The following is a 10,499-nucleotide window of genomic DNA, read 5'->3' as shown; positions in this document are numbered from 1 at the left end:
TGACTCAGTGGGAGAGGCTTGGAAGCAGTTGGTAAACTGCTTGTGTAAGACCTTTGTCCTGGGTCAGCAGGTGTCCCAGGCCACAGCTGGGAGGAGCATAGGATCAGTCCTCCCTCCCCTCGGTGGGTGATGAAGTTAGAGGCCTGCCTGGCCACTTGTGGGCTCTGGGGTCACTGAGAGCAGGGAGCTGGGCTTGCCGTGGTGTGGGGGTGCTTCTTATACCTGCCTTCTGTCCCCATCTGTCCATCCTCCGCTGTGACCTGGTCCAAACCCAATACCCACAACATTGCACCCGGCCCGCAGGACAATGCCGCCACCCCACCCACCTACCCACAGGGCCCCGGCCTGCTAGGCTGTCCTCAGAACCCAGCACAGAGCCCTCGGGAGGCCCTCAACTAATATGGGGCCGGCCCCTAGTGGGAAGCCTGTGACACTGAACTCCAAGGCAGTGCCAGTGGGGATGGCACCGACGAGGACGGGAGCTGACCTCTGTGGCTTCCTTTGTCCCGGCTGCAAGCCCTCCACGTCCACCCTGCAAGGTGTGAGCCGTTACCACGCCCCCTTTACAGGTGAGGAAGCTGAGGCCCAGCGTGACCGGGGTGCCCAACCACCACACCCCTGCCCCACTGAGCAGTCTTCTCCCACCAGCTGGGAGACTGCATCCCTGAGCCCGGGGCGGGGAAGCCGAGGAGGGGAATTGTAAACTGAAAGCGATCTGAGCCTGTGCAATACTTCTAAGAGCTTAGGGTCAGGAAAGCTCTAGAAGGAGAAGAGCAGAACCAGAGATCTGAGGAGCCGTGAGGCCCCCAGGCAGGCGACCAGCCCTGTGTCTGTGTCCCGGGCCGTGGGCTGGGGTCGCAGAGAGGAGGGCACAGGGGCGGCAGGCTGCCCCCAGGCAGTGGGCATGTCCGCTGTGGGGATCCCTCCAGCAGAAATGAGTGCCCGCTCGATGTGGATGGATGCTCGGGCTCCCGGAAGCTCTCTGTGGCGTCCCAAGTCTGGAAGCAGCCTGAGCGTCTCTGTGCCGTGCCGCCGCCCGTGACGACCCTCGGAGCCCAGCTGAGGAGCTGGGCTGCAGGCGCTGAGCTGGGGGCACAGGTGGGCGTCTGCAGCCAGAGGCAGCTCCAGGGCTGTGCGTGCAGCCTGGTCCCGCTGCATGCAGAAGGCACCGGGAAGGGGTGCATCCAGAGCGCCAGCCCCGCTGCTGGTGGGCTGGTGCTGGGCAGGGGGCGGGGAGGCTGGACCAACCGCCCCACCTCCCTTGGCAGCGGCTGATTTGTTTGTTAACATGTATCTTACCTCTGGAAAGGGTACAGAGAAACTGGGACGGCTCTTTCTTTCTCCTGCCCCCCCTCAGTGAGTTTTGTTGGATTCTACAACTCGGGGTGCCTGGAGGTCATCACTCACGTCTCTGAGCCTCAGCTGTCTCATTGATAAAGTGGGAATGATGGTTCCCACCAAGCCGAGGCCTCGGGGGGATGGATGAGGCTGTGGGTGTACGTGCCCAGCCCAGGGCCTAGCACACAGGAAGCCTCCGATGGACAGACGGACGGATCGATGGGAGGTCCCTCTTCCCTTCATGCCACTTGCGAGGTCTGGGCACTTCGAGGGCCGTGCCCCTGCCGGCAGCTAATGCTAACCCCTAGCCCTGACCCTGACCTTGATCAGCATGAGAATCCGCCTTCAGGCCAGGGCACCCTCCTTGGCTCACTCTAGCCCTCAGAGAGGCCCCCTCAGTATCTCGAGTGTGTGAATAAATGGATGAATAAATATGTCTGCCCTTGATCGGTCCTCACCAGCCACCTCAGCCCGAGCTCAGCTCCCCCTGTCCGGTCTGGTAAGGCTGGTCCTGCCGGCTGTGTTGGTCCCGGACTCCAGTTCACCCTGGCTCATCCAGTTGCCCCTGGAGCCAGGGCTGGCACGGGGCAAGGGGACGACCCACGGGAGGGGAGCGAGCCAGAGAGGCAGGAGGATCCCGGGGCTCCAGGGAAAGCGGCAGGCCCACCAACTCACCCAGCTGCTCCCTTTGAGAGGGGTCCCTAGAGAAGGCTGGAGGGGGCCAGGGGAGGGAGGCGTGACCCCAGGAACCCACCTGCCACCCGGGCTTTCAGGTTCCTCCACCTGGGAGCAGGGTCTGAATCCACCCAGCCCCCAGCCCTAGGGAGTCCACCACATAGAGCGGCGGACAAATGCCACTCAGCAGCCAGAGCTTACACAGGGCTCCGCGGGCGGGCAGCGTCGACACCCCGTGGACGCCCCCTGCGCTGCCCCCATCCTGCCCCAGCCCCCGCCAGCCTGGGCAGAACAGTGTGGCTGGCGGACCTGTGCCCTTTTGGGCCCTCACCCATCATGGGACCCTTTTAAATACGTCTCTGCTTCCCGCCCCTCCCGCCACCCCCCGCCCCAGGGCAAACAGCCACAGGTCTTGTGTCCTGCAGTGTGAGCTCGGTGACAACCACGAGCCCGCATGACTCCTAGCAAGGCAGGCAGCCCCCCACGGCCACTTCTGGACAAAGGCCCATCTGACAGGCAGGACCGCTGAGGATGCCCATGTTCTGCCTCTGCGGAGAGTGCTGGTCATCCAGCGCCTAGCGGGCAGTTTTGGCTGGCCCTAAGCTTCGCTGGCATGCTGAGGGGGAAGGGTGAGCTCAGGCCCGTGCTGGACCCTCTTTCCAGTTCCTCGCAGGAAAACCAGAGTCTGTGAGCTGAGGGTCCGCCCTGTGCCAGGTGGTCTTACCTGATCCCCACCCTGCAACCTGATGGGCAAGGAAAGAGGTCTGCGTGATAAACCGGGCTTGCCCTCGGGCCTGGGAGCTGGGTGGGCCCCAGCCTGGCTTCGTGGCTGAGTCAGCTGCCAGGTGAGTCAGACGGCGGAGTCGGGTGCGGGGCGGGAGCAGCAGGTATAAGACGGCAGCCGGGTACCCCGGGAGCCAGCCTCACCTCAAGAGACCATGCGGCTGCTCCCTGGGCTCTTGCTGGCCGCTGCCTTGAGCCTGGAGCTGGGTGAGTCCAGGGGCCACCTCCTCCCCCACTGCTCTAAGCCGGTCCCCCAACCCCAGCCAGCACCGAGCCCTGCAGTGTGGCTCCTCACCTCAGGGAAGCCCAATTCCTGCCCCCTCCACCCCTTTGTCTGGGCTCTAGACCCTCCCCACCTGCCACCTCCTACCACCTGCTTGTGGACAGCACTCAACAGTTCTCCACCCCCTCTGGACCCACAGGCCCAGCAGCCGAGCGCTCAGTGCTGTCCTTGTCCCTGTAAGGGCTGCCCACCTCCCAGCGCCCTGCCCCGAGCTTGACAGCCCTCTCCCCCCACGTCCCCCACAGCTTCTCCAACTCAACAGTGACCCCCCCCCACTGAGCGTGAGGGCCTCTTTCAGCTCCCCCTGGCCTGCACCTGTTTCCTAGGACCACCCTCTTCTGGCCCCCTCCTAACTCTCTTCTGGCTGAGACTCGGGTCTCTCCTCCCTTGCTCAGGCTTCCTGTGGGGCCCATTCCCCACTCTGGCCATTGCCGTATTCAGCTGTGCCCACGTCTGCTATCGCTGGCCCCATCCTGTCCAGCTCCAGGCCCACTGGACCAGATGCCTGCCTAAGGGCTTCTTGGGCACCTCTCCTCAACTGGGGCTGCCCCCATCTGGCCTCACCTTCCTACCGCACCCGAGGTGGGATGGCATCTCCACCCGCCCACCCAGAGGCCCGAACAAAACCAACTAGACCCCCGATCCAACCGCAAGCAGCCCCACCCCCCTCACCTGGCAAGGCCTGTCTCTACATCTGGGTCAGCACCCTCCTCACGGCCCGCGGCCCTAAATGAGATAGACAGAGTGAGTGTCTGGACGGCCCCTGGCATGGGCATCGGGCTCCACCCAGCACCGTCTGGGATCCACTACTGTCTCACCTGCGGGAACCCTCCCCAGGCCCGGGCTCCTGCAGGCTCTCTGTTCGGTGGGGAAGGTCTGTGAGGCTCAGGGCCCAGGTCTCCTCAATGAGCCCTAAGAACTGCCTCAGGGTCATCGGTGTGGATGGACAGGGGTGGGGAAAGGCTTTGTCACCACCAGGGCTGTCACAGGGGTTGCGTGGCATCCAGGAGTGGCCACCCACAGGCCCCTCCTCCCTCCTCTGGCTCAGCCCAGGTCCAGTGGATCACAGGCGCCCCACATGCCACAGCATTGCTGGTGTCCTCTCCCTGCTCCCCAGGAGAAGCACACCCGCCCCCCAGTCCACATGCCAGCCCTGCTTCAGAGTGAGCCGGGACCAGAGTGGGAGGTGTGCCGTCTGCAGCACTGTGAGCCAGGACAGGACATGAGCCTGGTCAGCTGCACCCACAGCCCTGCCACCTGGCTGCCCTTCCTTCCTTCCCTCCCTCCCTCCACAAAGCTCTCCCGAGCCCCACTAGGTACAGAGGAGGATGCTCTGGGGGCACGGAAGAGTGAGTGAAATACCCCACCCATGTCCTTCACGTTGGAGGCGGTGGGGGCAGGGAGGGAGCCCTGAGCAAGATCACATGGGGGCAGGGACACTGTCACCAGGCTGGAGCAGAGGTGCCAGCAACTCGGGGTGGGCATGTCAAAGGAGGAGCCATCAACTCTGCCTGGAAATCCAGAAGGCCTTCTTAGAGGAGGTGGCATTTGAGCTGGGGCCTGTTTTGCCCGGAAGGCAGAAGGAAGAACATGGACAAAGCAGGGAGGCATTTGGGAGGCTGAGCAGATGAGAGCGGGAGGCAGGAACTGCGTTTCTCACCGGGGTACCCTTGGGGCACAGACACCCCGGCTTTCCAGGTGACATTCCCCTGTCTGTCCATTAGGTGGCATACTCAGCTTACCACACCCTCATCGGGTTTGTTGTGAGGGTGGCTTCAAGCAGCTTTGATGGGCTTTGTGACAAGAGCTGTCACCTTTCCTGGTCACCTGTGGGGTCTCAGATTGCTCTGTGGGGCTGGCAGACGAGTCAAGGCTGATGGTGGGCACATTCCCATGGTGGAGACTTCCTTGTCTCCATCACCTACTCTGTGGTTCTGGGAGGAGGCCACCCACGTCCCCAGGGGGTGAGCAGAGGGCTCAGGGCTGGCCAGGAGGCGCGGTGTGCCCCTGCCCAGGTGTGCGTGTGTGCGCCCGTGCACACTGTGGTTTGGTGAAAGCGTGCGATGCATCATCGTGGCCACGGACCTGGGTCTGAAAGCGTGCTGATCTGGGGCAGGTCGAGGGCAACGGTGATGGCGGGGCTGGGGCAGCCTAGCAGAGGCCCGAAGGACTGACTGGGGGGGGCGGGGAGTGAGCACACTGCCCTGGACTGTGACACAAGCTTCCTGGGGCTCCGAGCCTGCACATGGTGAGCGTGCATGGTGCGGGCCTCGCAGCTCATCCCACTGGCTCTGTGACTGGGAGAGTGCTGGGTCTGCACTTGCAGAAGGCCCGAGCAGTCCTGGGCACCGTGGCTCGGGACCTGGACAGAAACCCTGAGTGCAGGAACCAGAGAAGGAGACGCAGGGAGGGAGGGAGGAAGTTCGAGGCAAGAAGCATGGGGGGTGGGTACAGAGGGACAGAGAGCCCCACGCAGCGCCCACGTGCAAGGACAGGGCTGATGGGCAGATCTGCCAGACATTTCTGGGATGAACTTAGTATTTCCAAAGCCTCCAGGTTGTCCCCATAGACGAAACATCAACCAAAACTGTGCCAGCCTCTCTCCTGTCCCTTTCATTATCCAGCTCTTCTGTCCCCCTTGCTTCCCCACTCCCCACGGAGGCTGTGGAGGCCCCACCACCACGAAGGTGTCTGTGGGCCTAAGGGGTCCTGCTCAGGCCCCGCAGAGGGAACATGGGCATGGCCATGTCTTGGGGAGCCCTCATCACCTTCCCCCATCCCAAACTCCCCCCAACCCTCAACTCCTTCTGCGTGAGGCCCCTGCTCATCCACTCCCCTGGGGGGGGGGGCACACAGCAAGCCCGGGAAGACCCCATCCTGCCTCCCAGCCCAGCGCTGTCCTGGGTGGACGGACTCGAAGAGCTGCCTCCAGCTGCAGCCGCCCCAGCTGTGGCCCTGGGCCTGACCACCTGCATCCTGGGAAGAGCAGTCCCACAGGATGGCAGGGCAGAGGGCCAGGACCTTGTCCAGCCCCGGGCTGAGGCTTGGGACATGGTGACCTTCTCCCCACTCCCCTATCTGAGAGGTCTTGAGGGATCGGGCACCCCGGGATGAGGGCCTAGGGTCCTAAGAATGAGAGGGGGGCACTGGGTGGGAAAAGAGGGTGCTGTTAGGCGGGCGTTGCCCATCCCTGTGTCCCTCTTTGTGTGTGTCCATCCACCTGTCCCTCCGCCCGCGGCTGCAGCCCGAGCCTTGAAATGTCACCAGTGCAAGGGCTTCGGAGGGTGCCTCCACGCGGCCAGATGCCCCTGGGGCTCCAACTACTGCGTCATCATCGGCACCCGTGAGTAGGGGATGCGCAGCGTGGGCCAGCCGTGCCCTCCTTGCCCAGGAGAAGAGACCCAGGCTCAGAGGGGGCAGAGCTGATCCAGGCTCCCAACAAGTCAGGAACAGGGTGAGGGGAGCATCCGCTGACCTCCACACAGGAAAGGACCCAAGGGAGGGGGCCGGTTACGCCCAGTTTGGGGACTGACTCTGGGCTTGGTGGCAGGTGGGGCAGGGGGCACGTGCGGCTCAGAGCCTCAGGGAGCTTCTGTCCACCCCAGGAGACCCCTCCAGCGCCATTGACCTGCCTCTGGTGACCAAATCGTGCTACAGCAACTGCCCGGACATCCTCAGCCTGGGCCTGGGCCCCAACGTGTCCATCGTCTGCTGCCAGTACAACCTCTGCAACACCGACTGACCCCCCCCCCGGCTGTCCCCCCACCGACTGTCCCCCCCCCCCCGCTGTCACCCCCTCACGGAGCTAAGACAGCGCCCGACCCCCCGCCCGCCGCCCCCCCGCGGGCGGGGGGGCGGCGCCCCGGGGGCCCGGGGGGGGGGGGGGGGGGGGCGCTCGAGGAGCCCGGGGCGGAGCAGGAGCGCGGAAGAACTAGAGGTGGCCCTGGGTGGGTCGGGGGAGGGGGAGAGGCATTTGGAGGAACCGGAAAGGGGAGGATGGAAGGAACAGAGCAGGCAGGTGAGAGGGTGAGGCTGGGGACGGCTCTGCCCCTGCCCCCGCGCCCCCGGGGAACTTTTAATCATGGCTCCAGCCAGCCTCCAGCTGCGAAGTGGACCAAGAACCCCCCAGCCAGGGGGCATGGCTCCTCCCCACCACATGACCCCCAGGCACAGCGCCCAGCCCTTTCCTTGTCCTTACCCTGGCCACGCTCTCAGGAAAGAAAACGTGGAAGAGCCAGTGCGGTGGTGCAGCCGCCCAGTGTGGGGGGGCAGCGTCCCGGCACAGAGTGACCCCACACAGAGGCACAAGCAGGGCCTCGGGCCAGCGGGGCTGGGGGCATGGGGGAGGGTGTCTCTCCAGACCGCGGAGTGCGTCCCCTGATGCTGCTAACAGCTGCACGAACCTGAGACACGGAGAGCAAGAGGCCACATACGGAAGACCGCATTCTCTGCGCGTCCATTTCTTCGAGATGCTCAGCACAGGCAAATCCGAAGAGGCAGGGAGCCAGCGAGCGGTGGCCAGGGCCCGCTGGGAATGCGCTGGTGCGCGGGGGTGGCAGCCCAAGGGCGGGGGGTTCTTCCTGAGCCTGACTGGGGATGGTTGCAGGACCTGGGAATATACCAGAAACACTTGCAGTGGGTGAATTGGATGGAATGTGAAGCATGTCCAATAAAGCTGTTACAAATTAAAAAGAGGAAAAAAGAAAAAAGTGTTTGAAAGAAAAACAAGACTGAAAATCCAGACTGAGAAAGATTCATGTTTCTTAGAATATCTAAGTGAAATACATGAAAAAGTACGATACACAAAACTAAAACACAGAAGACAAAGTAGGAAATGCCTACCACACATGTGAATACCTGTGAACACTAAAGAATACTTCCGAATCCGCAAGGAGGAGCAAAGGACCTTAGCAGCAGGTTCACCAAAAAGGAAAGTCAAGCACACTCAGAGTCACAAAGGAACAAAGTCAAAGTAGTGTTTCAATCGATGAGTGAGCACACAGGGAAGACGGGGTGAGGACGGGCGGGAAGCCAGCCCGCTGTGCCTCTGGGAGTGGGGTGGCCCTGCCCCCAGAGGGCAAGTCCGCCGCAGGCATGAAACTCTAAGGTGCCCCCAGAACTCTGTTGAGTGCTGGACCCCAAAATGTCACCAAACACCCATGCACGGGAGGGAGTGGCCGCCCACACAGAGCCTGCGCCTCCCCTGCTTGAGGCTCAAGAATCTGGTGAAAGGCAGGGCTCCCAAAGTGGGCGCCTGGTGAGGGCTGGGTGAGCACCCTGATAAAGTAGTTCAGGACTCCTAGGCAGGGGTTCTGAGTCTAGAGGTGTAAATGGATGTCTCCTGGTTTTCACTGAAGAGCGGATGGGTCTTTCACAAAGTTCCTGCAAACCTCCTGGAAGGGTCAGGCCGTGGTGGGTGGGGGAGTAGAAGCACTGATCACATGGACAAGGAGCCCGTGGCGGGTGGACGGCGAGGGTTCCCAGGTGTCCCCAGCTCTGTGCCTCCGAGCGCACGTCCCACTGGAAGATGCTGGCCACAGCACAGACGGGAGCAGCCCGACGCCTGCTCATACACAGGTGGCCATAAAGTGGGCACATCCACATCTGGGTCCTTCAGGAAGCGCACGGCAGAAAGGGCTGCCTCCGGGAGAACTCTACACCCCGCACTTCCTTCACAGGGTAGAAACATGAGCTTAGGAGCCATCGGTCTACTCTGCTGGACCCCACAGGGGAACAGATGACCAGGAGCCGAGGACACCCCTCTGCCTTCCTGGGTTCGGCACACTGCCCAGAGGAGTCACCCACAGGCAGCTGGAGAGGAAGCCTAGCAGGGAGATGTGCCCCAGCAGAGAAGCTATAACCCTGATCACATGCTGAGCCCTGATCCTGGTCACATGCTGAGCCCTGATCCTGGTCACTCTGAGCCCTGATCCTGGTCACACGCTGAGCCCTGATTCTGGTCACACTCTGAGCCCTGATCCTGGTCACACTCAGCCCTGATCCTGGTCACAGACTGAGCCCTGATCCTGGTCACACGCTGAGCCCTGACCCTGGTCACACTGAGCCCTGATCCTGGTCACACTCTGAGCCCTGATCCTGGTCACACACTGAACCCTGACCCTGGTCACACCCTGAGCCCTGACCCTGGTCACACACTGAGCCCTGATCTTTGTCACACTCTGAGCCCTGACCCTGGTCACAGACTGAGTCCCGATCTTGGTCAAACTCTGAGCCCTGCCCCTGGTCACACTCTGAGCCCTGATCCTGGTCAAACTCTGAGCCCTGAACCCGGTCACAGTCTGAGCCCTGACACCTGGTCACACTCTGAGCCCTGATCCTGGTCAAACTCTGAGCCCTGCCCTCAAGGCTCCTAGTAGAACTGAGGGGTGGTTGGAGACCTCTCAGCGTGGAGGCATCCTAGACAGAGCCCACCCAGACTCAGACTGAGCCACATTCCTCCCCTACCTAAGTAGACAGGTGCAACTTTGCAGTAAGGTTCAGCCTGGCTACCCAGGGATCAGGCAGAAACTGTAGGAGGAGCGAATGCCCAGGGGTCAGGGGTGTGTTCCAGATAGAAAGCATGGGTGGGGCCCTTGGATCTGAGAACAAGGAGCTGGGCTGGTATGGGCTGCAGGATTGGAATTGGGCTAGACCGAGGGAGGAGGTTAGGGTGTGTGCGGTGGGTGTCTAATCCAGTTAGCTGCATCCAAGCATCAGCGCCCAGCTGCAGCGTGGTGGCGCAGTGAGGTGTAAAATCAGACAAGCCCGGTTGCTGCTTGCTTTTCCTCAGCCCATGCGAGGTGACCCGCCCAAGTCAGCAGCTGCCAGGAGCATCTGATCCGAGACCCAAAGCAGAGCTGTTAGTGTTGTGTGTGTCCAGAGCTGTAGAGAGGAAAACAGATCCAGCAGAGGACATGGCTGACACAGGCTCATGCTGCAGGAAACCACGAGCCTCGCCCTCAGGCCCCACCCGGTGCCCGGGGAGGCTCAAGCCCCTTTGGTTCCCACATGGAGCTGATCTCAAAGGAAAGCCAAGGACCATAAAAAGACTGTGGGATGGGGGTGGGGGGAGAGTCCCCAGACAGAGAATTTCAACCATAGGAGGGCAGGGGAGGGATGGGCATCCCTGGTGACAGGAAGAGCAGATGCAAAGTCTAGGATGGGAGTAAGATTTGGACCCTCTGAGAGAAGGTGGAGGAGTTGGGTGGGGTTGCAGTGTGGCCCCAAGTGAGTCTGGGCTCCAAGGCCTTGACTGCCCAGCTAGAGGCCCTGAGACCTGTCAACAACCCTCCCCACCCCACCCCAGGATTCACCCTGGCAGCTGTGGGCTTGGTGGAGGGTGTGACCGGGTTACAAGTGGAGGACATCCTGGGGAGGCTGAAGTGCAGGCACTCTGGGGGAGGGGGGTGCCTGTGTGCAT

General features: G+C 62.3%; 1 protein-coding gene across 2 annotated transcripts; it reads left to right on the top strand.

Annotated features, from left to right (window-relative positions):
- LOC116639470 (secreted Ly-6/uPAR domain-containing protein 2-like) lies at positions 1-6,821 on the top strand. 2 transcript variants are annotated; one of them, XM_032415883.1, is made up of 3 exons: positions 1-569; positions 6,324-6,422; positions 6,685-6,821. In XM_032415883.1, the coding sequence occupies exons 1-3, from the start codon at positions 401-403 to the stop codon at positions 6,819-6,821; spliced, it is 405 nt and encodes a 134-aa protein (XP_032271774.1). In that variant the 5' UTR covers positions 1-400. The 2 variants fall into 2 exon arrangements, 1 of the variants encoding a protein (XP_032271774.1); XR_004300848.1 differs by lacking the exons at positions 6,324-6,422; positions 6,685-6,821 and adding an exon at positions 933-2,213 and having other exon boundaries at positions 480-569.
- The last annotated feature ends 3,678 nt before the right edge of the window (positions 6,822-10,499 follow it).

The sequence above is a fragment of the Phoca vitulina genome, unplaced genomic scaffold (genome assembly GCF_004348235.1).
Source record: "Phoca vitulina isolate PV1807 unplaced genomic scaffold, GSC_HSeal_1.0 scaffold18, whole genome shotgun sequence".
NCBI classification, from domain to species: Eukaryota; Metazoa; Chordata; class Mammalia; order Carnivora; family Phocidae; genus Phoca; species Phoca vitulina.
The sequence above is the reverse complement of the archived record's forward strand: the minus strand, read 5'-3'. Positions and strand labels throughout refer to the sequence as shown.